The sequence below is a fragment of the Carassius auratus genome, chromosome 40, assembly GCF_003368295.1.
Source record: "Carassius auratus strain Wakin chromosome 40, ASM336829v1, whole genome shotgun sequence".
In the NCBI taxonomy this organism is placed as follows: Eukaryota; Metazoa; Chordata; class Actinopteri; order Cypriniformes; family Cyprinidae; genus Carassius; species Carassius auratus.
Genome location: NC_039282.1, coordinates 15,584,461 through 15,611,921, shown reverse-complemented (window position 1 = coordinate 15,611,921; position 27,461 = coordinate 15,584,461). Strand labels below are relative to the sequence as shown.

Here is a 27,461-nt window from a genome sequence, read left to right as displayed (position 1 = left end):
AAACCTGTGAAGAGATGTCAAGTCCTCAAAGAAGCTCCAGAGTACCTCCATATGATCACCTGTTTTTCAATTACTCAGAAAAACTTCAAAAGGTTTACAAGAAAGCAAAAGTTCACCCAAAAGTGAAAGGTTTGACTTTTTTCACTCACCAAACAGTAATGGTTCACAGATGAGTGCTGAAGCAAGTTTGTTCCTCAAACAAAATTTTAAAACAAACCTTTAAAAAATTGAGGAAAAGACATCACAATGCCGGTTTCTCTCCACAGAAGCCAATCACTAAAGGTTCAATAATAAAATACTCAAATTGAGTCACAGCTCATGGTATTTTCAGATGCAGGAGACTGGACGTCCATCCCTGAAAAAAACTTTGCATGCCAAAAATCAGTAAAGCCCTTATCAAACTACAAGAGACAAATAATAAAGAGGAACTAACCAAGAAACCAAGGAAAACACATATTTTGCTCATAAAGAAATAATTTCAAAGTGATAAAATATTTATATGCATTTTCATAATTGTCATACAATACAAAAGCAGAAATGATGAAAACATGAAGACAAAGTCTTGCACCTGTAGACAACAAGTCTGTTACTCTGAGGTTTTGTCCTTTAAGAGCCGTGACACTTAGTTATGTTTTGCACATTCCCAGTATCCTCCATATTGCATCTTAAACCACATTTACTCTCTTCAGCTATGACTTTGTCACTGTATTTAAAATTTTAATGAGAACATAAAACTGACTTAACACCTCACGATTGGTTAGGACTCATGTAATGCTGGTCCTGCATGTTAAGCCAGCATTATAGACATAAAAAAGGGTTCGTAAATTACACACGGCTTTCAGACAAATGTTACCAACAGTCATTAAATAAAATAAATCATGTCATAAAAGAAAGGCCTAGACAGTCAAATTGAGCCTGTATGTAATTTCTCCTTCAAATGGAAATGAACAAATGGTTTCCAAACAGGTTTCCCAACGAATTATTTGATATTTCATGCATGTTAAAACAGTAATGTTCCTTAAAAGTTACAAATTATTTTTTTTATGTTATACGTTAAGATTTTACTGTAAAAAAAATGTTTTACTGAAAAATACGTAATTCTATCCCATTTAGAAATTTTCCAAATAAATGCATCCTTTTTTTTAACCACACTTGACTTCCTCATTATTGTAATAAATTTTAATGTGTAATTAATTTCAAACAAAAATGTGTAAAAGAAAAAGAAGAAAAAAAATAAAACAGAATAATGTCGTTTGCGCTCTCAACCCATGAATCGTGTATAATTGACTCATTTTAACACGAAAAAATGACACACATCCCCTATAATAAAACTCACAGACATGCCTTATCATAAATTAGATTAAGAAGGAATACGTCTGTAAAGAATAAAACGTTCAGGTCTTTTAAATCTAAACAAACTACGTGGAAGTGAACTACTCAACAATACAGTAACCGGCGTAATAGTTAAACGGCAAACTTACACTCCTGTCTTAATTCATATCTCACTGACAGATGCCTTATCGTCTGTCCATCTGGAAATGAAAAATGTAAAAAAAAATGTTGCTCAGTATCCAAAGTCGCCGTCAGTTCTCACACAGCTGACATCATACAAGTAATGTTTCATCAGCGTGTGTTTGGATTTAATAAAGTTGAGGAGCAAACGTACATAATAAAACTGACGTCCTCTGAAGTCCTGTGTCCATCAGTATTTATTGTGCCATTCACACTGTCCCACGCTCACCTCCTCGATGTCCAGATTCTTCCTGGACCTATAGATAAACTCGCCGATGGCCACGAACACAGACAGGACGAGTCCGGCAGCCAGCACGATGAAGATTCCTCCGATGTTCTCCACTCCCAGAGCGCTGGCCTCTTTACTGTCCTCCTCGGGACAGCCGTTTCCTCGCCACCACTTCTCCTTCATCATGTGCAGCTTCCCCTCCTCCTGTAACTGCAGGATGGCGATGGTCACCTTGTCACGATACGGGGAACCTGAGAGAAACCCAGAGTTCCCATCACTAAATACACTCTACACTAAAAAAAAGGTACTTCACGATGCCATAGAAGAACCTTTTTGTCTAAAGACAACCTTTAACATCTGAAGAAAGGTTCTTTGTGGTGAAAGAATGTTCTTAAGATTCTAAAAAGGTAAAAAATATGTTTTTTTAAAGAACCTTTGACTGAATGGTTCTCTGTGGAACCAAAAATGGTTCTTCTATGGCATCGCTTTGAAGAACCGTTTAAAGCACCTTTATTTTTAAGAGTGTAGAACTGAAACCGTAAAAACCTTAAACTTAAAAAAATGTTGTAACTTGAAATAAAATGCATTAACTGAAATAATATTAAATAACTTATTTAATTTCAGCAAGGTTACCAGGTGTTTCATTTTTCATTTTAGTTTAACTCAGGGGTATTCTAGTTAAATTAAACTGAAACTAAAACCATAAAAAAGTAACAAACATTAAAATAAAACAATATACAGTATACTTAAATATGTGTGTTTTTAATTTTAGCTAGTTACAACATTTCATATTTTAACTAAATATATCTTGATTATTTACTAAATATTTTCTAAATAACAGTTCTTGTATTTTACAAGTTTATGAAAAAAGACAAAAGGTGAAGTATTTAATCTTTCTGCAATCAGCATCATATTATGTTATATGTGCACATATAAATATATTTGTGACCCCAGAGAACAAACCAGCCTTAAGTGTAATTTAAAAAAAAAAATTAGATTAGTACATCATCTGAAAGCTGAATAAATCAGCTTTCCATTGATATTTGGTTTATTAAAATCAAATACTGAGAAAATCACCTTCAAAGTTGTCCAAATTAATTCTTATATTTCTTATATTACTCATCAAACATTAAGTTTTGATATATTTATGGTAGGAAATCTACAAAATATCTTCATGGAACATGATCTTTACTTAATGTCCTAATGATTTTTGGCATTAAATTAAAAATGATAATTTTGACTCATACTATGTTTTTTTTTTTTTTTGGTCTATTGCTACAAATATACCCCATCGACTTAAGACTGGATTTGTGCTCGAAGGACACATGATAAAATATCACTCGTCCAAATTATGGTTCCTCTAACTGAAAGAAAAAATATATATAAATGTAAAAACGAACTAATTAAAATACACTTTTTAAATAAACATATTTCTAAAGATTTCTTGGTAACACAAATCCTTTTCACTTTAACTACATTAGCATGAGCTAACAATGTCAAATGCTTCTAAAGCATTTAATAGTTTTGTTGATTGCATATTAACTGTAAGTGTACCAATAGGAGTGCCGACTCCGTAGCCCTTGGAGTCGATGAGTCCTCCGATCTGCGTGAGGTTGCAGTTTCTCTGGCTGATGTACTCGATGCTGGTGGACTCCATCAGAAGAGCGTAATCTGTGGTCATCACGCGCTGGATTCCCTCTCTGTTATTCTTCACCAGCGCCGTGTTCTTCCGGCTGCTCATGAACGCCCACATCTTCTCATAGGTGGAGATCTTTGATTTCTGTGAAAGATTTATGATTGTATTAATGTAGAGCTCATGGGATGGATTTTCAACAAATATATACCTTGAATAAAATGTTGCTTTGGCAGCATAAGTAAAATGCATAAATGAAAATCTTTATATAAGCCACTGAAAGGTGTGTGACAGAATTTACTGAAGTAAATAAATTAAAATAAAGAAATATATAAAAAATATTATAAAATAACAACATTAAATAGTAAAATTAAATAAAATTCTAAATGAAAAAATAAAACAAAATAAAATTTAATTATTAAATTATAAAATGTAAATAAAATTATAAAATTAAAATAAATGAATGCAATTAATTAAGTGGTTTTTTGCTTTTATAAAATTTCAGTAACACACATAATACAATATGAGAAGTATTAATCATTAGAAATCTTTCTTTGTTGAAAGCCTTCTTTGTTTTTATGAGTAGCCTATATCAACAATTTCAGGCAACATTGTTTGAATTGATAGCACAGATGCTTTTAAGGAGAACTGATAAACTGACTGTTTTCCTTTATCATCACACAATCTGTATTGCATAAAGCGTTGTATAAATAAAGGCTTGATTTGACTTGACTTTTACAGTTTTGAATGTTGATCATCTAATTAAGAAATAAGACAGGAGAGGCTGATTTTTATATTTAAGTATTTTTAAAATGTTATTTTATTAATCAGATACTTAAAGATTCATAGACAGATCTACTGATGACATATAAACTAAGCTGTTTCTGATATAGTTGATATACACCAATCAGCATCCCAGAACTATTCATTTCATAATCAGAACAAAGAGCCAAAACTATTGCTTTCTATAGGAGAATGTTAATAATCTTTACTTCCAAATTTAAATTTTATTTACGGCAATAGTGCAAATTTCAAGGGTTTTTGGAGGGTTTTTTTCTGTTATAGCTATGAATAAATGTACAGTTTGCCAATCTTTCTGCAGGATTTCCTGTGCTTATGTCTTATTTCTGCCATGAAATCCTCCTTTGCTTCGCGGGTTTAGATCAGTGCTGTGACAGATGTCCTCATAACACTCTCTTTCTCTATAAGCTGCTTTAATTCGCTCTGTGCATGTATTTCCCGCTGGCTGAGGTCCGTGTCCCGTCATTCTGTGCTTGTAAAATCAAAGGTCTCGTATCTGAGGGAGTAACTGCTGTTCTCCTGTCAAACCTCAAACCACCTGTCTAAATTCAACGCCAAATGAACATATCACAAAACACACACTTGTTGCATGAAATGTTAAACGGACTGAAGTTTTTGCTTGTAAAGACAAATAATAATGCAATATCAAAGTGAGATTCCAAACCTTAAAGAAAGTCATAGTGGAGCCGTCCCTCACAGCACCGTACTCAATCTTGGTCTGTTTGGCCAGATCATCGGCCGAGTCTATGGGTGAATCCATTCGCTCCACGGTGAGGAAGGCGGCCAGGTTAGCCGTGTAGGACGAGATGATGATGAGGGTGAAGAACCACCAGATACCTCCAACAATCCTGGTGGACAAAGCCTTGGGCATCAGCTCCGATCCTGACCACAAGAAATGTTCAACCAGTTAACAAACGAATGGTTAAAAATGCTGAAAAATCCAGGAGATTTTTTTTTTTTTTACAATTATTGTGTTTTACTTATGTGTTCACAAATCCAAAAAAAATATTTAAATAAACAAGTAAAAAAAAAAAAAAAATGCAAAGTGCAAATCAAGATAAAAGTAAAATACAGAATGAAGTCAACAATAAAATAATTCATAAAATAAAAACATTATTCAAAATAAACTATATAATATAATATAAAAAATGCTTGAAGATAATAATGTTGCTTTAAAATAAAGTAAAAAATATATAAAATAAAAATGTTGATTAAAAATAATATAATATAACAATATTAAAATGAAATAAAAAATAAAATGTATGAAGAGAATAAACATGGTCTTCTAAAAAAATAAGTAAACAAACAAAACCAGAAGATGCAAGTGGTTTGTATTATTTTCTTTATACAATATATAATGTCTACTGCAGACTTTTTTCCTTCTGTCTCTTCCACTTCTAATAATCCTGACACGAATGAATGATTTGCACAATAATCTGGAAAGATCTTTTGTAGCACAAGGTCAACTGTATGTGTCTTTTACCAAGTTTACTCATCAAGTGAATATAATGAAAGTGAAATCACATATTGACACTATTCTCAGAGTTTAACTGAGACATTTTTGTCGATTTCAACACATTTGGACATTACTCTAATGTCGGAAACCTCATACCTTTAATCGGAGTTAAATCTCATACCTTGCTGCATAAGCGCTCCAACACCAAACCAAACGCTGTTGATTAAGGTGAAGTTGTTCTCAACAACATCTGAATCAGGATTGCAGGGATGAGGGTTGTACCATTCATACGGGGTGAACCTGCAGAACGACACAAACACAACAGCATACACTCACTGTAAATACACACAAACACAACAGCATACACTCACTGTAAATACACACAAACACAACAGCTTACACTCACTGTAAATACACACAAACACACAGCATACACTCACTGTAAATACACACAAACACAACAGCATACACACACTGTAAATACACACAAACACAACAGCATACACTCACTGTAAATACACACAAACACAACAGCATACACTCACTGTAAATACACACAAACACAACAGCATACACTCACTGTAAATACACACAAACAGAGTAACTGGAAACATTCTGTGGCTGATAAAGTCAATTCAATGCATTGTTCCCACAATCTAAATTGATACATGTTTGCAAGTTTAAAATTCTAAATTCTAAGATTCAAATTCTAAAATTCGTATTGATTTAATTAAACCTTTTAAATTGCAAGTATTATTCGATGAGTTCTAACTGACATCATGTTGAATATTACATCAACTTTAGTTAACATTGTGCGTAATTTAAACTTTATTGATTTTTTTATTTTAATAATTGAATAAAATTGTCTTGATAACTTGAAAATTGGGCAGTTGTTTTCTGGTTCCCAGCATGCTTTGCATAAGACTGCATAAGGAGAACAGATGTACAAATTAAGTGTTACACCAAAAGAATGGTATCCTAAAATGTTAACATTTAACTTAACGACTTTCATTCAGTCAAAAGCATTACTTAACATCACTTAATCAACCTAAACACATTAATTTATGCAAATCTGCTAGAAATAACTATTTATATAGCTATTTATGTTGAAATGAGTTGGAACAGTAATCAAAGTTCCTCTAACTCAATGTAATTTTATTTGTTGAACATGATTTCATTAGAGGTTGTCAACATAAAAACTTTTCTTTTTTTGAGTGTCAGCCAAAACTTCACTTAAAGAGCTATTTTAACAGCAAATGTTCAAAGAGAAGTAAGAGTTAAATAAATATACATTTGCTAAATGAAAACACATTTGCATTTTTATTCAAATGAGCTGGCCAAGACTGTGTTATGAGCTATTACTGCAGGGCAGTAAAACAAGAGCTAATTAACAGCAATGACATAATAAAAGCATGAAACGGATCCAACTGGAAGAACTGAATCCAATCTAAAGGTTAAAATAAGTTGATATGGATTTTACCTGGCAATGACGAACAGCACACAGCTGACCCCGAGGCAGGCCAGCAGCACGTACATCCAGATGTCCGGAGAGAGCGGGTTCAGGAAGGAGAAGACGCCTGGATTGGTGCCATTGGGTTTGTGGTAGAGGATCGAGATTCCCAGAGTCATGAAGGGCTTGGAAAAATCAATGACTTTCTCTCGCACGTAAGTAATGGTGAGTGGAGCCACGGCCAAATCTGCCACCTGTGATGAAGCCAGTGAGAATTTATAGCTACACGGGAACTCGCTTGAATCTTTAAGAAACTAGCATTTTAGATTAGCCAGAAAACTTATAATTAAATCTATAAAGTTGGACTTACATGATCGATCAGCTCTCGCACCATGCCGTTCCACTCTCCTTTGTCATTCTGAGCTCCGTATTTCCCATCGGACACCAGTTTGACTTCATAGGAGAAGCCCAGGATGTTGGACAGCTCCTTCAGGAGATCCAAACAGTAGCCTTCAAACCGGTCGTTCCCATACAGAGGCTTATCGGACTTCTTGTACATCACATAGGGGTTTTCCTGCAGGGGTAAGGGTACGATTAGCTGCAGGTGGAGGATCTTGATGTTCTGCATTGGTTGATTCCTACCAGGATTGTGGTGACGATGAGCGTGCGGTTGGCCATGGAGTCCGTCACGTTGGTGTTTTTGTCTTTGTTGCTGTCTGTCAGGTTGAGTCCGGTGTTTGAGTTCCACACACCGATCTAAACAGATGCAGAACCACATGAACAAACAACTGAATCATTTCTAGAGGACAGATCAAGAGAATAATACACCCCACAATCAAATATCTGTCATTTACTCATCCTGATCTTATCGTGAGTCAAACGGGTGACACTAGCATGAGGAAAAGATGACACTCTATTTACCTAAATATTTACCAGAAAGAAATATATACATATGTTTGTGGTTTAAAATATAATATTGTAAGAAAAAAAAAACAGTTAGAAATTAAATAAACTGAACAAAAAACACAAAGTAAATAAAACATTAAATGAAAATGAAAAATAGTAAAAGAAAAACTAAATAAAAATATTAATAAATACGATAATAGTATATTAATTATGCTTAAATAACACTGGTTTAAAATGAATTTAATGCTTAAGTGCATAATCTCTGTCATGTTAATTTAAATTATAAATGAAAAATGATTTGTTAATAATATAATTAGTTATGAAAGATAGAACGATAGTTGATAGAATGATAGCTAGAATGATAGAACAATAGAACGATAGCTAGAACGATAGATAGATAGAACGATAAATAGAACGATAGATAGATAGAACGATAGAACGATAGATAGATAGAACGATAAATAGAACGATAGATAGATAGATAGAACGATAGAACGATAGATAGATAGAACGATAGATAGATAGATAGATAGATAGATAGAACGATAGAACGATAGAACGATAGATAGATAGATAGATAGATAGATAGATAGATAGATAGATAGATAGATAGATAGATAGATAGATAGATAGATAGATAGATAGATGGATAGAACGATAGAACGATAGATGAATGGATGGATGGATAGATAGATAGATAGATAGATAGATAGATAGATAGATAGATAGATAGATAGATAGATAGATAGATAGATAGATAGATGATGGATGGATGGATGGATGGATGGATGGATGGATGGATGGATGGATAGATGGATAGATGGATAGATAGATAGAACGATAGAACGATAGATGGATGGATGGATGGATGGATAGATAGATAGATAGATAGATAGATAGATAGATAGATAGATAGATAGATAGATAGATAGATAGATAGATAGATAGATAGATAGATAGATAGCTAGATGGATAGATAGATGGATAGATAGATAGATAGATAGATAGATAGATAGATAGATAGATAGATAGATAGATAGATAGATAGATAGATAGATAGATAGATAGATAGATAGATAGATAGATAGATAGATAGATAGGTTAGCTTTAGGTCTTATAGGGCAAACAAAACAACACAAAAGGATAAAAGGGAAACAGGAATAAATCATACACTGTATTACTAATGGAGCAAAGGAATAGTGCTTTACTGAAGAGAAAATGCATCTAAGTTTCAAACAGTGCTGAGAACTGACTGTGTACTGACTGACTGTATTTTATATTAATGTGCAAAGGCAAGTGCTCTATCAGTGCCTTCTTTTACATGACCAATTAATATAAAGCCACTGAAAGCCATCACAAGCTGCCTCTCTTTGGGTTTCTGTGCATTATTTCTACGCTACGTCACCTCTGTCTGATAGCTGCTGTCACGGAGAGCGTTGTAAAATATGCATTAGGAGAGAGTCCTCAAATTGAGCACTTGGCGTGCGATTAGTGCTCATAAACAGATGTTTTATAAAATGAGCTCTCTGCATTGTTGCTTCTATGAGTGATGAGATATTTCATAAATGGATGCAGAGCTCTTATCTGCTTTATTATGCATTTGGTTTGGAGCCACCAGCTGAGAGTTTGACAGCATTAGAGAAGGAAATAAATTAGGTTTATTTAATGCAATTACAAATAAGTGGTAAAACTAAGTATAATACATTACTAAGCCATGAATATTCCAACATGAGGATATAAGACATCAATATTATCTAGAAAAACCAGCACAAGAGGTGTCTGCAGGTTGAGGGTCACAGATGGAAAAAGTATCATGGTAATACTATGTTTTTAACATATCATTCAATACCATGGTTTATTTTGCAAGGGTAAAGGGTCTTAAACGTCACATTTCTGACATTCAATACAAACCTTCTTCCACACTTTGTTAAAGCGACCACTTTGCATAAACGGCTTGAGAAAAGAAAAGAAAAGCCCAGATTTGACATGTGTGACAGATATTGGTTTAGACAGAAGCAGATCATGCAAACGGGATCATTTTCTAGCTTTACCTTTTCGATCCCGTCCTCTTTCAGACTGATGATGTCGAGATCGAAGTCTTTCCTCAGGCCGTCCGTCTTGTTGATGATGATCTGTCCGGTCAGTCCGTTCCACTGAGCCTAAAAGAAGAGAAGAGATCTGATTTTATTCCAGAACAGGCGTCTAGATTAAACATGAGGGTGCCGTAATGAAGACAGAGATGATAAAACTCTGATTGCTCATTTGCTTTAGAGGCCAGATGCAGCATTATCATCATCATTAGCTCAGAATGTGTTTTTGGCTCATGTTCTTTTCCTTGATGTATTAGCTTACACACATTGTTATGTGTTTTGGGATGCTTTCTGCCTTTGTTTTAATAGTATCATAAAGTGCAGACAGCAAAGTAAAAGTGAGAGAGAGGGACTGAGATATGTGACATAACCCAGATCAGACTCAAACCTGGGAGCCTATGAAGCAACAACACTTACATACCCACAGTATTAAGTTAATAGATAAAAATAAGTCATTATATTATGTTATATTATATTTATTAAAAAAAAGATCTATGCTTTAATAATATTTTTAAAAAAAAATTTCAATTCTGTTATTATTCTATTTGTATTAAATTATTTACAAATAAATAAATGAAAAACATTAATGAATTAAGAATAAGATTAATGCATTTTATAAGTTTTATTTATTTATTAATTTACTATAGAAAAAAACGTTAAAATATTTTATATCAAGCACCTTTTATTTATATTAAATAAATAAATAAATACATTTATTAAATATGATTATTATTAATTTAATAATAATAATAATAATAATAATAAAATGCATTTTTTTTATTTCTTACAAATGCTTTTTAATTTAAGGATTTTGAGCAAAGCTTCCCAAAGGCATTGCTACATACCCTATTAACCCAAATATTTACAAATATATTCATAAATCTGGCACATGTTGCAATTAGTTTGTCTGTACAAACAGAAAGACTGTTTCTCTCTGTACTAAATTATTATAGCTTTTAAGTTGAGAATAAATGCACACTGTATATTTGCATAATAATAAAAACACCCTCAACAACATCGCAACAAATTAATTAAATATAAAGGGGTTTAATATAACATATTATTACACAGCCCCATTCACCCAGTGACACATATCTAGGAGAAATAAATAAATACATTAATTAATTAATTAATAAATAGTCATTTGATCAACAGAAGTGCCCAGAGCAATAGATCACCCAGGCTCTGAAGGAGTTGTTAGTAAATGGACTCTATAATCAGGCTTGAGTATGTGAGATCAGTCTAAATGGTCTCTGTCCAGCACATGATTCAGTGGATCTTTCACACAGAACATGTGAATTTATGAGGATGCAGGACTCATATAGTCAACAGACATTCTCTAAAGCCTCGTGTGCAAATCCAGTGGATTACTTCTTTAATTTGCTGTTCTTTAAGAATTAAAACAGGGTGGATAGCATTCATAATCTTCTCAAACAGTGTTGGAGCTCAGACTCGCTTCATACACTCGTCACATGACCTTTGTCCAGATTTGTTCTTATTCTCTTAGTAATTATTCTCTGGTATAAATCTCACTCGATCCTTCCTTTCTCTCACTTCCTGATCACTTGTACAGTGAGCTCCGATTACCGAAGACATGCGAGATTAAACACACCAGACTCAGTAGTGCTTCATATAGTCTGTATTAACTGTCCCATCAATGCTCACAAGTTCAAGAATTTGACCTCATCATCAACTAGAGTCAACTTCAGAGATGTGTTCAGTGAAAGTGTCAGAAAACATTCCTTTTGACAAATCTGTAGTGCACTAGAATCAATATTTAATTAGTCATTTTTGTGTTCTAAAATACAAAATATTACTTAAATTAAAACATTATAAAACTATTATAATTATAACTATTATATTTTTATTTTAAAAATGCAATAATTTTAGTTAGTATTTTTATTTTAGAATATTTTTATTTATTTATTTATTTTAGAATATATATATATTATGGCTCCAAAATATTTTATTACGAAATTATAACAAATAACAATTATTAAAGTTGACGTTGTTTTTAGTTTTTTAGGTTTTTTTTTTTTTGCATTTCTCTCTATTTTACATTGTGTTTAATTAATAAAGTAAAAACACCAAAAGGAAGCAGAATTATGAAAAATATAAAGTGACTTTTTTTTTTTTAATATTAAAAACCTCAATATTAAAAATAAATACTGGTCAGTCAAACAGGCAGCCCCGCCCCCAAATTCACACCATTTAATAAGTCAGTGTTTTAATGTCACCCATTTGGAGACCCTTCAGCACCAGTAGTAGAGCAGAAATGACATGCTTTGCCTTTAAATGAAGACATGTCCACTGTAATGAGTTCAGCCGCACTGCATCATTAATTCAGCCAGAGCCATCACACTCTCGTCCAACACACATTCATCCTCAGACTGCAATGCCAACATGCTGACTCAACAATACTTCCTCTGAAACAGGAAGCTCTGACAAGAACACTTGGAAGAAGTCACTGAGAGAGAGAGAGATTGTCTGTTCATAAATCATCTGCAGCTGTTTAGAAGAGCCTCGAAACACTTCCCAGAAAAGTGAATAATGATGCATTTGGACTCAATAGACTAAACTCTTTCAGCGTTCAGGAGCATCTGACACAGTGAAAATATCACAAACGATGATTCGTTCATCATTTACTCATTTCAAACTTATGTGTAAATGATGATTTGTGGGTGAACTGTTCTTTTGGTTTGCTCGAGTGTATGAACAGGTGCATTTACCTCTTTGAACATGCTGATGAATCGCGAGCCGAAGCGCCAGGGTTTGTGTCGGTGACACTGCAGTGAGCTGACGGTGATCTGAGACGCTCGCTGGGACGCGGCAGCGACCAAATACACAGCGTCATACATCAGAGCTGCTTCAGTCTGGGGCACAGACATAGAGATGAGCCATCACACATCTAGATGAATCTGTTCACATAATGAAATGACTCACTTGATTCTGAATCGAATTATGGGTTTAAAGTATTCAGTAATGTTGCTTTGGTTTGAGAACAAAACCTGATAATGATGCTGTTGTCTTCTGTAGAGCTGCATTATATCTGAATCGAATACGTATGAAAATTGTTGAACTTTTAACAGTTATTGAACTGAACTGAATCAACACTGAAGTGACTTGAGGTGAATAATGAAACTGTAGAGATGCCTCAACTCGTTTCACAATTGAACTTTAAAATAATGGCACTTATTGATCTGAATTAAATCGACATTAAACTAGAGCTGCTTATAGTTGAACGGAGTTAATTTAATAACTGATTTTATATCTTGAAATTAACATTGAACTGAATAATGACACTATTGTCTTCTGTAGAGCTGCTTTACAACGTTAATTTAAATTGTATCATAATTCATGAATACTATTATTTTCCTGTTTATAACTGTGAAGCTACTTTTGATTAACACACTATAGAAATAAATGTGACTGTAAAACAACAGATACTCAAATCTGATTTTTCTTTAATCAAGTGCTATTGTAAAACTATTCTGTGGAGATGTTTTACTGTGGAAATATGTTGTTGTTGTTGTTTTTCAACATGTATTGTGGTAAAACCATACTATTCATAGAAAGAAAAGAATCGTTATTTTCATATCAGTATGAAAAATACTGTTCTTTATTGGCATTTGATGGCTTAAAGAAGAACCTGTAAAATCCACGGAACCTTTCCAAGGTTCTTTATAGTGGAAAGAAGTTCTTTTGGAACTTTGGAACTTATGGAAAATGGTTCTTTTAAGAACTGTTCACTAAAAGGTTCTTCTAAACCCCTCTGTTGCAGACTATTTGTAAGAGAGTATACATAAAGGAGAAGAGGATGCACAGACTGTCATCATTCCGTCCAGCAGGCCGGTCTCAGGTTTGGGTGGAGCCTGCAGTCGCTCCATGGACCATTTCTCCACCACTGACGCCACATGAGGGTTGTCGATGTTGAGCAGACGGAAACCTGTCATGTTCACGCCACTGTATCGGTACGGCTCCAGGTCCAGCGCAAACAGATCCTGAAGTGTGTCAAAGTTACATCAATATGTGAAGTTCAACAATAGATTCCTTTTCTTAAAATGCTGCTTGGTTTCTAGCTATTTGCGTTGTAAGGCACTGAGCTTTTTAGCACATTTACAACATCCTGAAGTCAATGGGTTTTTAGCTAAATGCCTGAAATATAGTCTGTGGTTAACACAAGCTCAAAATATTTTCGAGTTTTATTCTATGACATAAAATACATTAGCAAAAAACCTCTTCAATAAAGACTGATAGAACTGTTGAAGGTTGATTGTTTGTGTGATCGTGGTGTAGTTTGATTAGAGACTATGTTTAGATGTTTACTTCTGGCAATTGCAATTATGCTTCAAAATTCATAACAGCTGTGTAGATTATCATGATGGACAAAACACATAAGAATCATAAACTTTTGATGGCCCCAGAGCTTATTTTCTGCAATCATCCAAAAGGCAATGGAAAAATCCTATTGGAAACCAGAGAGATGTGAATTTCCAGATTGGCCTATAAAAAAAAAATGAGTCCTTGCAACACTTGCAGCACTTTATTGACTAAAAACAAAATGCAAATCAGCAGAACAAAACCTGGTTGAAATGTCCAATCACAACCAATGACAGAACCAAAGAAAAACCACACACAAAACTCACCAGCGTGGTAAAGAAGAAATGGTAGTATTCAGTCATCATGCCCATAGACAACAGCTACAACAGAAAGACAGAGAGAGAATATGTTTTCCCTGGAACAATTACATTCATATTCAAAATTCAAATTGCATATCTGCATCCTATTTGCTACCTCAAACTGAGTTTAAAAACTGATTTGGAGTTTAAAAGGCGATCTTAATTCTGGTGTGTTACCTGTTTGAGGACGTCTGCTGCGGTCTGGTATGAGCAGTCAAAGATGACACAAAACTCTTTCCCCTTCTTCATCTCTTTGAGAAGCGGCCGAGCGTCTTTACTTCCCGTCGGTAACTGTCGGATTTTGATCTTGATGCTGTAGCGAGACGGAGCCTTGATCAACTCCTGAAGACGAATTAACCCTTAAAATATTACATAGACAAAATCAGCATAGATTAGAGAAATACACTTCCGTCTGGGGTCAGTCATTTTTTTTTGTTTTTTGTAAGAAATTAATTATTTTATTCAGCAAATGTGACAGTTAACACAAGTATAATCTTAGAAAGGTTTCAAATAATCATGAAATAAAATATAAATATATCACAGTTTTTACCAAAAAAATATGAAGCAGCACAACTGTCAACATTGATAATCAGAAATGTTTCTTGAGCGGCAAATCAGCTTATAAGAATGATTTCTGAAGATCATGTGACACTGAAGACTGGAGGAATGATGCTAAAATACAGCTTTGATCACAGAAATAAATTCACATAGAAAACACTTATGTTAAATTATAATAATATTTCAGAATTTTACTGTTTTTACCGCACTTTTGAACAAATAAATGCAGCCTTGGTGAGCAGAAGAAAATTATTTTCAAAATATTATGACAATGTGGTGTGTTAAATGAGTTAATCAAGTTCTGCTTTGACTCATATTTATCAAATAACGTTTTAAGATGATATTCAGCTTTAATTAATTTTTTTTCATCATCTGAAATTAAACAGGGAAATGTCTTCTTTTTTTGTTTTCAATATTTTTCAGCCCTGACAAATTGCACACAGTTAATTATATCCTAATCTTTTTTTAATAATGTAGAAATGTCACTTCAGCAAACAAATTATCCCAGATATGATCGCAAAGTCAATATTACCCGCACCAGTTTCCACAAAAATGTCATATTCAGAGCAGAAATTATGGACATTTTTTTAATAAAGAATCAAGATCCTAACAACCATCAGACACTCACGGGCTGGGTGATTAATATGGCATATACACACTAATATGATGAGGATGATAAATGCATCTAATTCATGCATACTTCATGCATTCTTCTTAATTAAATGAGTCTATATTAATTATATCAATGCTGTATGAGGCCATTATATATGTGTGTGTTTTCTATCTAGGCTGCCATCCACATTAATCTGATTCACTTATGCTAATAATAGTCTCATTTGTGTCTTTATATAAAATATTTTTTTAGGAGAAGCATAGGAGTCAAAGTTGATAGCTGATAGATCTAGCCATAAAAGAGAAACTGTCCCACCTGTTGCGTCCTCGTACACCACCGTCACTGCTTTCCACTTGTAGAACTGCACGATGTCGAGTACGGCGCGGCTGATGGAGGCGTAGTCTGGGTACAGGTTGATGTAGAAACTGTCCTTGTTGTCCACAGACGGGTGTTTCCAGCGGGTCTGGATGTGAGGGACCTCCAGAGCGTTACAGATGGACTGGACCGCACTCACTGAAGAACTGTGGGACGGCCCGAACACGGCGGCCACACCGAGAGCCAGCTGATCACAGGCTGCCATTGAGAAAAGAACATCTCAAGATTTGTTTTAAATGTTATAATACATTCTCTTAATTTCATTTATTGTTCATTGACTACTATAAATATGCGATTCATGGGTTTATCTCTCCAAAAAGTTAAAATACTGAGCCTCTTGTGCACCATCAAATGATTTACAAAGGTCTGCTCAGGTCTGTCAATCACTCCAGCTCAACCAATAGCAAGAGTTTAGGGCGTGGCTGCTGTAGTAGGCGGAGCCAGAGGTTCAGCCTTGCAGCCTTCAAATTTTCAAATTCAAATTTTTTTTTTTAATTCAAATCTTGCCTAGTTTAGTCTTTAAAATGTAAAAAAAAAAAAAAAATTGAGATTGCCATATGTTGCCATTATGTATTAATCATCACTTTTTTTATTTATTAATTTTATTTTTTTCAGTGTATTCCATTGCAATTCATGGAAGCTTATTTCCACCACAGGATTTAAAAAAAGGTAAGTTTTTAGATCAAAATTCAGACTTTTTTCTCGCAATTCTGTGGAAAGAAAAGTCACAACTGTGAGATATATATTATGAATTGTAAAATAAAAACCTGAAAGGAAAAAGCCTGAACTGTGAGAAAAGTCAGAATTGTGAGATAAAGAAAAAGTCATAATTTTCAGAAAGAAAAAGTCATAATGACTTTTTTCTTTATTATTCAGTGGCATAAACAAAATAACAAAAATGTGATATGTACATTTAGAATTCACAGAAAAAAAACCCCTCAAAATTATGAGTTTAAAAAGTATTAGTAAAAGAAATAGTATTTTCTTATAAAACACACTTTTTTTATCATTCCTGCAACTTATATATTGTAAAGCATGGTGCCAAGTCCTGTGTTCAATGCGGAGGGAATGCATGAACAGACCTGTGCATACAGTGGATAGAAGTGTCTGTCAAATGTGTAAACGTGAGAATCAAACCTCGTCTGGAAGCCTCGAAGCTGTCGAACAGGTTGATTCTCTGGATGTCGTAGGTGAGGGTGGTGTTGGGCATTAAAGTCCTGTTTCTGTTAATGTTGGTTACAGCAAATTTGAAGGCAAGTTCCTCCACGCGAATCGGTTCATTCTCAAGTGTCTCGAAAATCCCACCTGCATAGACAGAAAAAGAAAGTTAAAACAAATCCACAAAGGTAATCTGGTCAAACAGTTAGTCCCAAGAGTCTGGAGCTGACGAGCTGCTCACAGAGAGCAGGATTTGTTTACTATAGAAGCTTTCCATCACCACAGAACACAAATTCAGAAAAAATGTTAGTCTCAAAAATGTAATTTTGCAATTATAAATCTTAATCTTCAATTATATACTCACAAAATCTGTGATTGCAAGCTCCCAGAATTGCAAGCTCATCTCAAGCAAATCTAAACTCAGATTTGTGTGAAAAAAATCGGAATAGCGAGATATAAACTCACAATTGAGTTAATATCAATACTGATTTATAAACTTTTAATTCAGACTGTTTTCCTCACAAAAAAAAAAAACATTTATGTCACAATTGCAAATCATTAATTGCGAGATGTAAATTCAGCATTCTGAGGAAAAGAAAATCTGAATTAAAAGATAAATCAGTATTGCGAGATAAACTCAATTGTGATTTTTTTTTTATATACAATTCTGAGTCTTCACTTTTTAGTAAGCCTTTTTCGCTAAAAAAAAACAAAAAAACTTTGGGGATCTCAACAATGTCTCAAATAGCTCTATACTTTCAATGTATGTGAACTACAGCTCAAGAGACTTTCTCTGAATTTTCAGTTATGCTTCATCCAAGAAAAGATGTTTCTCCTAAAATGTGCTTTGAAATTACAACAGAAGCAAATAAGAAAATGCAAAAAAAAAAAAAAACCTCTATTAACACGTCTGACCCTTATGTGTAAGATGAAGGTTAACATGTTGTGATTTCATCATTTATTAGCCTAAGACACAAGTCATCTTGAGTGAATGTTACTGTTGTCTGCTCAAGCTGCGGCAGCACAAAACAGTTCATGGATTTCAGTCGTAACGTCTCTAAGCCTTAAATGACCTTAAATCCACAACAACTACAGCCAAAATATGACCAAACAAATAAATAATACAAAATCTGCAGCAGACACGCATATCTGTACATGAACACAAGACATTCACACTACCGTTGGTCAAAATGTGCAGAAAACACATTTAGTGGGATGACAAATGCAAAACATACAAGCACTGTTGATTGCATGCTCATAAAGACATTAATCATTTATCATACAACATTTACACTGATATAAAAGCAAACTGATCATCATTCTTCACTCTGAGCTCATAAGAAAACAAACACTGCTTAACACTGCCATTGCTCAAACTGAGTAATACTAATTAAAGGCCTTATAATGACAGTCCTCGATCTTACAAACACAAAACAGATATAATGTACATCTGCTCACATTACATATACTGAGATAACCTGGTAACAAAGACACAGACAATAAATGTGCTTATATCTCACACACACACACACACACACACACACACACACAAGTTTGTGCATTTTTACTTTCTCAAAAAAACTCATTCTGTATGATTTATAAGTGTTTTGAAAAATGGAGACATGGGTTATGTCCTCATAAGTCACCCTCTCCTTGTAATACCTGTGTCATACCCATGTCATTATACAGAGTTGTGTCCTGATATGACACAAAAACAAGAGCACACACACACACACACACACAGACACACAGACACACACACACACACACACACACACACACACACACACACATATAGTGGTTGTTTGTGTTTAGTCTCAGTTTTTGTGTTTGATGTATATATTCAGTACTATGATGAGTTAAATCTATTGTTTAACATTTATGATGTTTGATCAAAGCAGTTTTTGTTTTGTTCCCTACAAATAACATCAAATCAGCATGTGTTCTTTCAGTCGCCTGTTTTATAAATGGAAAAATCAGCGATTGGCTGCATGCAAGCACCTGGAATAAACATTTTCAGCTGGATTTTTTTGGAGAGATTGTGACTGATTGTAAGAGAGGACAGGGCTTCTCCTCTGAGCTCTGATGGTGAATGACCTTTGAAGCACCTTTCACGCTCACACTTGTGTGGACACTGCATGCACTTAAATCCAGCCCAATAAACTCCAGGGTTAATTACAGTTGCACCCGGAAACCGCTCTGATCCGTGGGAATATTTCATTCTCACATGACGAATGAAAATACAGACTTTCTCATCGGTAAGCTCAAAGTAATGACATTTCACTGTGGCTATTCGAGCAGAACCACTTATGTGAAAAGGGCATGAAAATCAAATATGTACTAAAGCTTCAGATGTTTAAATCGTTCCCGTGCAACTGCTCAGATTCTGACTAGCGTCTCTGTTCAGCTGCCATGTTTGCTTTAATGATGCTTTCTGTCTTATGATACGCTGCATAAACTATTTGCATTATATTATATTTGTTTACACAGCTATAGATTTTATGTAAAAGCATGCATATTATAATCTTTCGCAGCATATAAATAACAGATATAGTTGAACATGACATTGTATATCAAACAATATACTTCTAACATTATTAGCACTGTACTTCTGTTCCCTACCAAGACAACATTTTAAGACATCATAGCCTGTTCCAAAATGTACACTATGCTGCCTTGTAAGATATCTTATTTTGGCAGCATCACATGAGAAATCAGAGACTCAATCCTACAATGCATTACAATGGGCTCGGTGAAGAAATCCTTCTAACAAATCACCTGATACTAAAGAGTATCTGTAAATTATGGAAGTCTGTTTCCATGACTGAATTAAAAAAAATTAAATAAATAAAATTATATATATATATATATATATATATATATATATATATATATATATATATATATATATATATATATATATATATATATACATATATATATATATTAAAAGGGGATTATTGTGAATTTTTTATCTCACAATTAAAAAAAAATTTGCAAGTTCTGAATTACATCTGGCAATTATGATTTTTTTTTCTCTGAACTACGCATTTATACCTCGCAATAATTTTTGACACAAAATAGAAAATTACAAATGATAACTATGATCCCCCCCCCCCACACAATTGTGAGATAAAATGTTGAGACAAAAAGTTGCCTTTTTTATTTTTTTATCTTGAGGCAAAAGCAAGTTTGCGTAGTAAAACATATATTAAATAATATATCATAATTTCATAATTCATTTTAATTATAATTGTAAATATTTCAAAATTAATAATTTATTCATAATATTACACACAAACACACAGACACACATAGTAAAAATACTTTTACTATTTTATTCTTATTATAGTTGCATTGTAATATGCTATTTGTCAAACTCTATGGAAATAAGAGAAGGTTTGTCTGTCTGATATATAGATTTGCTCTTTCCCTATTTAGGGTGTTCCAGAAAAGTAATTTATGATGTTCTGCTTCAGTAAAGATGCTGTCTTAGAAGTCTGCTGCCTATATGGGCAATATACAACAAGGACGCTCACTAGGTTTTTGAACAAAGTCATATTGCATGGCAGAGTTATAGCTCAAGCTGAATATATGACACTTCAAATATCTGATACAGCGTGAGAAATACATAACCACCTCTATGAGCCCTTAATAGAGGAAAAAATAAAGGACAGCAACCACAAACTCTCTCGTACATTCACCAACCAGATTATATTAGAAAATAAAAGCAGGGCAGCTTTTTTCTTCCTTTTTCAATTTCCCTTTCAGGCAGCACATAAGTCAACCATGTCGGGGTCCTGAACTGCTTGTGCCCAGGTTTCTGGTTAAGGCACTTGGTTTTCACAAATGTGTGTAAAGTGACTGATGTCCTCAGAAACACATGCATTGTCAAGGTTCACAGGATTGCAGGATCAATGCTTCTCACCGCCCAACAAACTCCCGTGCCCAGGATAGGGCTGAAAAAATGCAGCATACTGTACATGCCGTGAAATATGAATATAGTAATCTGTAGTATACCATCATGCTTTATAGTGCTGGATCCCTGAACAGCCTGAAGTTGACATGCATTTATCTTCTCAATTAAAAAAAAACAAAAACAAACAGGCTTATTTATTCTGCAGAAGCTCTACAAATTCAAAGTCACCTTGTGCACATCATAATCCACCTCTGCAAACACATAATGCATGCAATTAAATTAAATTAAATTAAATTAAATTAAATTAAATTAAATTAAATTAAATTAAATTAAATTAAATTAAATTAAATTAAATTAAATTAAATTTAATTTAATTTAATATTTAAAAAATATATATTTTAATTAACTGTTTTATTCATGTTAAATATTTCCAGTAAAACAAGTCTTTCCTTTCTCAAACTCTCCTGTTCATGTGCAGATCGTGTTTATTAATAAATACTAGATGGAGGTCATCTCAAGGATCTTATTCAAAACTCTAATGTGACATTTGCGTATAGGACACAAATCACCTCAAAAGCAGCAGAGCATCATGGGAGCGAATTACAACTCTGATGAAAGTAATGCTGAGCAGCCAAGCAGAAAACACCGAACACGCCAGATTCCTCCAACATCCTCACCTTCATGTGACTTCCAGCAGAGATGTAGCAGCACAAACGAGGATTGCTTTTCATTAGAGAAGCGTTCCACTATTCTGACCTGCTTCGGTGGAAACTGATGTTCAGATTACAGCGGTTTCTGCTGAGTTTGGCTGTTCTCAAGTTCAGAGAGCAGATGCATCTGAACCTTAATATAGAGTTTTTAGGATTCAAAACACTAAAGTAACATTTTTACCCTTCAGAAATACTGTATAATACACAAATGGCTGAGCCTTTGTGTAGTGAGATATTATTGTAACATCTGACCTGTTATCTAATCATCCAATCATACAGCAACATGCAAATTAGAATTTAAGAACAAACTGGGCTCAGTTTCAGAGAAAGAAACACTTGATGCATGCATGAAGTTCACAACCCATCTGCAGCTCATCGACAGACGTGACTCCAGCTCTGACATCATCGCAGGGGCTTTTGGGTAATGAGATGCTAATCAAATGGCATCATAATCAAAAAGGCATCAATCAAAAGCGATATTTTGACAAATTGCACAATTCGTCGTGAAGCGAAAAAATCTGAATGAATTGATTTCGGGCTCTGGGTTTGTAATGTTTGCGTGTCACACGGAAGACCTTGGTTTGTCTTTGAGACTCGGAGCTGTATTTCAATGACTGACGACAACTCTATTAAAACAAACAAAAAATAAACAATATTCTACTAAAAGCTCTGTTTTACAAATAAGAAATCTTGTATAAAAATAAGTCAAATGTTTATTAGTCCTCCAAACCCTTTAGCACCACCTACAGTTCAGAATCTCACGTATACCAGTCAAAAGTTTGGAATAATTCAGATTTATTTTCATGTTTTTGAAACTCTCTTCTGTTCACCAAGGTCCTGTTTACTGTATTTGATTATCAAGTGAAAGTGATGGAGAGCTGTTGCTGTGAGAGTTGTGGATGTCAGTGTTGTGTCGGAGAGATGGAGCTAAAGGATCCGAGGACAAAGATGCAGTTGTGTCCTCCATTCATTCAACATCCCACTATCCCACATCACTGGATCCCCGCCAGTGTGTGTGTGTGTGTGTGTGTGTGTGTGTGTTTGATCTGTGTGACACTGAGATGCCTCTGTCTCAGTTCTGGGTACCTAACCACTCTTAACTAGCCAATAAAATGCTTTGTTTTTACTCTTATACTCTTCTTCTTATTAAAAATACACAGTAAACAGAGATATTAAGAGTCTCATGCAGTTAAATTATTGTTTTGAATGAGATAACAGCATCTGGTTCAACATGAACATCACAGTGATGCTTTAAATAAAGTACTTTATAGGTTAATCTCACAAAATATTTTGTGAAGTAAATATGTAATTAAATTAGCATAAAGCAATTTAAGCCTATATATATAATTATATATAAACCAGTTTGACCCCCCAAATAGTTATTAAAATAATGCAAATAATTTATATATAATAATATCAACTATATACACAAATATATTATATATTTATAAATGTATAAAATATTATGTATATATAATATGTGCATGGATAAATGGATATAATATTTATTATTATCCAACAATTGAAAAATTAAATATATATATATATATATATATATATATATATATATATATATATATATATATATATATATATATATATATATATATATATATATATATTTAATTTTCAATTGTTGGATAATAATAAATATTATATTATTTATATATATATATATAAAATAAAATATTTTAATATATAACTATTTTAAATAATTAACTAAATGAATAATTATTTACATACAAAATGAATGCTGTTTAACAGCAATAACTGGATTACTAAAAGAGATTAAATGTTAATTATTATTGAAAATTATGAGAATTTGATTTTGAGTGTATGACATATTTTAGGAGATTCTAAAACTAGTCTGTTTAAATGAAAACATTTTGAGTCATAAAATCCAGTGTAAAACATAGACAGCATCATAATCAGACTGTCAATATGACTCAATCAAACTAAGCCTCATGCATCCTCACAGTGTTGTGAAGGGTTTTTCTGGAGGCGGGTGTCAGTCCTCACTCTGAGGGTCTCTGAGCAGAAAGCAGATTAGCCCCAGCTCGTTTAACATGCTTAACAGGGACGATGTTCCAGGATCACCCAGCAAAAGAAGAGAGGACTAAAGAAACACCAGCCATATGGAGCAGATTAAAGTTTGCAGAGAAACAAAGATTAGATTCGACCTCGAACCAGGAGAAATTATACAGGCGGATTTAACACATAAAGAACATTATGAAAGGACCCCAAAGAAAATGATTAACCCTCTCTGACACTTATCACTGCATAAATCTCAATAGATATTTACCTGGTTAAATAACATGACTTCACTATTAACGAACCAAAATACACTGTGAATAATCTCACACAATCTTTACAACTGTTATGCATCACCAAACTCACAACAGGACTACATTAAATCAGAAACCACTTGATCACTAGTCAATAAACACAAGCGACAAATAATCTCTGCATTTTAGCATAACTGTCCATCCTTTCGCTCCCTTTCTCTCACAAAAGACATCAGGATTGAAAAATCAGGATTAGATGGAATGAACATCAGTGTCACCTCACGCAAAACCATTTTCAAAGACATACAAACACAAACTAATGACTCAGTTTGAGAACTTATGAATGATATTGTGTTATGCATTGGTGGCCAAGTTCAAATTGTAATCATGAGACTCAACTTATTTGAATTCTACTGCATTCAATTCCATGTAAATAGTTTGCTATCCAACAAGAGTTCACCACTCACCAGTGTCAATCACATGCAACTTGGCATAAAAGATTGTTAAAATCATTTTCTAGAAAGAAAAACCATATGCAATCCAAAAGTTAACCAAAAGGCACCAAAGGGTTTCAGCTTCAGGCTTTAAAGTTTTGTCAATAAAAATGAACTTCAAAAGTTCCAAATATCTGAATGTCATTGCGTTTAATAAGAAAATATCAAATTGCAAAAAATTTACCAAAATCTTCTTCATCAGTGTTCCTCAATTATTTTAAACCAGCTTCTGTTTTGATGATTGTTAGTGGATGTACTGTATCAAGACTTCAAAAATTCAAAGGAGTCATTAAATCCATTATTTTAATTGAAAAACATCTAAATGTTACATTTTTTTCTCATAGACCGCTAGTAAATTGGACAAATAATTACAAGAAACAACAACACATTGCATTCAATGTGAAATTAATGGAAACGTTTAAGTAGAAAGACTGAATTAGTATTTCCTGCAAAACTTGATTACTCCAGTAATCTTTGTTTTATTTACAACAATGAAAAATCATTTAACAGTGCACTTCTTTTGTAAAATATTCAGTTTGTGCTATTTCATTAAAATAAACCCCACTTTAATGTTTTAATCCAACATGAATGACATTCAGACACTGATTTAAATGACTAAAGTGTCAAAATACATTTATACGCAGACAAACAAAAAAGATCACAATAACACATTTATTGCATAGAAGTGAGTATTTCATATTAACACAAACATAGATTTAACAAATTGCATTTGTTTGTTATCTAATGCAATGACATTGAGAAGTTTTTAAGGGTCCAAATACGTTTTGGAGTCACTGAATAAGGCAACGTTCATATGCATTATGCAGTTTTAGGTTTCCTACTCACCGATCCTCAAGACCTGCTGCGCGCTCAGACTGACCTCTGCCATCAGACACAGCAGGATGAAGCTCACACCTGTCCCCTTCAGCATGCTGCACCTGCAGGAGGAACATTCAACATCCATCTCCTGCTTCTGCTTGTATCCACACAGGGATAATTTCCATCCGAGCAGCATCTTTTCCACTCACTCGTGCTGGTGGGAGTCACCCATCCTCACATCCGTAGGTACTAACTGGGCATCACTTTCCAGAATAAGTCACCGTGAATGAGCATCCCTCCCGAGGCGCGTTCAGGAGGACACACCGGCGCGGATCAGGGACCGAGCGCGCGCGCGGAGAACGACTCTCTGTCCGTGCGCACGGGCTCAATCGAGGGCACCGGCGACTCTCTGATCCGCGAGCATGGATCCGTTGTGAAGATTAACTTCAAATCTGGCAGCAGTCGACCTCGGCGACGTCTTTGCTCTTTGGTACAGCGAGGAAATGATTAAATCTTGCGCCGGAGCTCTGATGGAAACGCACATCTGCCAGCGGATTAAACACCCGTTTATCTCTCACCCGCTGTCTGTCATTTCACCAAACGGGAAGAAACCTTATTCGAACAGCAGCTTGTTTGACCTACTTTTAATCTAAATCATTCGTTAAATCAGTCTTAATTCTACTGTACGTCTCAGTACTTCTATAGCCTACTTTTCCTCAAATCAAAAGTGTCCTGTTTTAACTGTCGATGAGATCCAAAACTCTGGATCTGCTTCAAGAGGAGATTATTACCCATGATCCTTTAGGTCATTGTGACAATGGGTTTATATGGCATTAGAGGGATTACAGACACAGGATCTGAATCACAGATCATTCAGAGAGAGAAGAGTTCAGCCCCATCAAAGCCAGATCATGTGACTCTACAACAGGGGTGTCAACTCAATTCCTGGAGGACCTGAGCCCAGAGTTTTGTTTCAACCCTGCTCCAACACACATCTAGTTTTCATATGAGCCTAAAGGACTTGATTAGAGTTAAATTCATGTTGAATCTAAACTCTGCAGGGCTCCGGACCTCCAGGAATTTAATTTGACAACTTGTTTTACACTATGGTGTCTAACATGCTGGACTATGAATTGTAATAAATGTTTGTTGTCCTTGTGAGTTTAAAAATATTTGCAATGCATCTTACAATTTATAAAATGTCAAAAACAATTACAATAATTGAAATCCCCATATGCTAGACTTGTAAGGCCATCTACTGGTTAATCATCATGATGACTAGAGGGAGGCTGGGGCAAGTTGTCACATTATTTTTTTAAAGAAAATGGCTTGCAAGAATAATGAAACAACAATAAATCACACACAAAAATCAGTCTAACCATTGAACTTTGGAGTGACAACTAACCCCGGTCTTCTCTAGGCCTATTTAATTCATTTTCTTTCTCAAAGCCACATTTGATAGAACAGCAAATACTTGGAAAACAGTGAATCTAATAATTTACACATTTGCAAGGGCCATGCATTTGTTCTTTATAAAGATGCAGTATAATTTAGTCCTCTGTTTGCTGTTGGGAGATTCACGTGACATCTCTTCAAATATTGTCATGATCTCAGCTCCAGGACAAACTCAAAGCTGTTTATTTAGAGAATAACACACTGCTTCTTAACTGCCAGCACATATCCTCCCACAGGGCTAAAACCAGTCTGATGTGCCGTATGCTGATGCAGTGTTTGCTGTCCATGCCCCAATGTGAAACAAAGGTTGTTTATGGGG

The 27,461-nt window shown here is 34.1% G+C and overlaps 1 protein-coding gene across 3 annotated transcripts; it reads right to left on the bottom strand.

The window, feature by feature from the left end:
* Positions 1 to 721: 721 nt before the first annotated feature.
* On the bottom strand, positions 722 to 26,574 carry grik1b (glutamate receptor, ionotropic, kainate 1b). 3 transcript variants are annotated; one of them, XM_026226838.1, is made up of 17 exons: positions 25,897 to 26,574; positions 25,715 to 25,806; positions 17,440 to 17,607; positions 16,243 to 16,500; positions 14,934 to 15,115; positions 14,724 to 14,777; positions 13,905 to 14,078; positions 12,807 to 12,950; positions 10,039 to 10,146; positions 9,899 to 9,940; positions 7,724 to 7,837; positions 7,452 to 7,655; positions 7,112 to 7,335; positions 5,813 to 5,931; positions 4,840 to 5,057; positions 3,296 to 3,521; positions 722 to 1,992 (listed from the first exon to the last, which is right to left on the bottom strand). In XM_026226838.1, the coding sequence occupies exons 1-17, from the start codon at positions 25,917 to 25,919 to the stop codon at positions 1,703 to 1,705; spliced, it is 2,640 nt and encodes an 879-aa protein (XP_026082623.1). In that variant the 5' UTR covers positions 25,920 to 26,574; the 3' UTR covers positions 722 to 1,702. The 3 variants fall into 3 exon arrangements, with proteins under 3 accessions (XP_026082623.1, XP_026082621.1, XP_026082622.1); XM_026226836.1 differs by having other exon boundaries at positions 25,715 to 26,574; XM_026226837.1 differs by lacking the exon at positions 9,899 to 9,940 and having other exon boundaries at positions 25,715 to 26,574.
* Between the last annotated feature and the right edge of the window lie 887 nt (positions 26,575 to 27,461).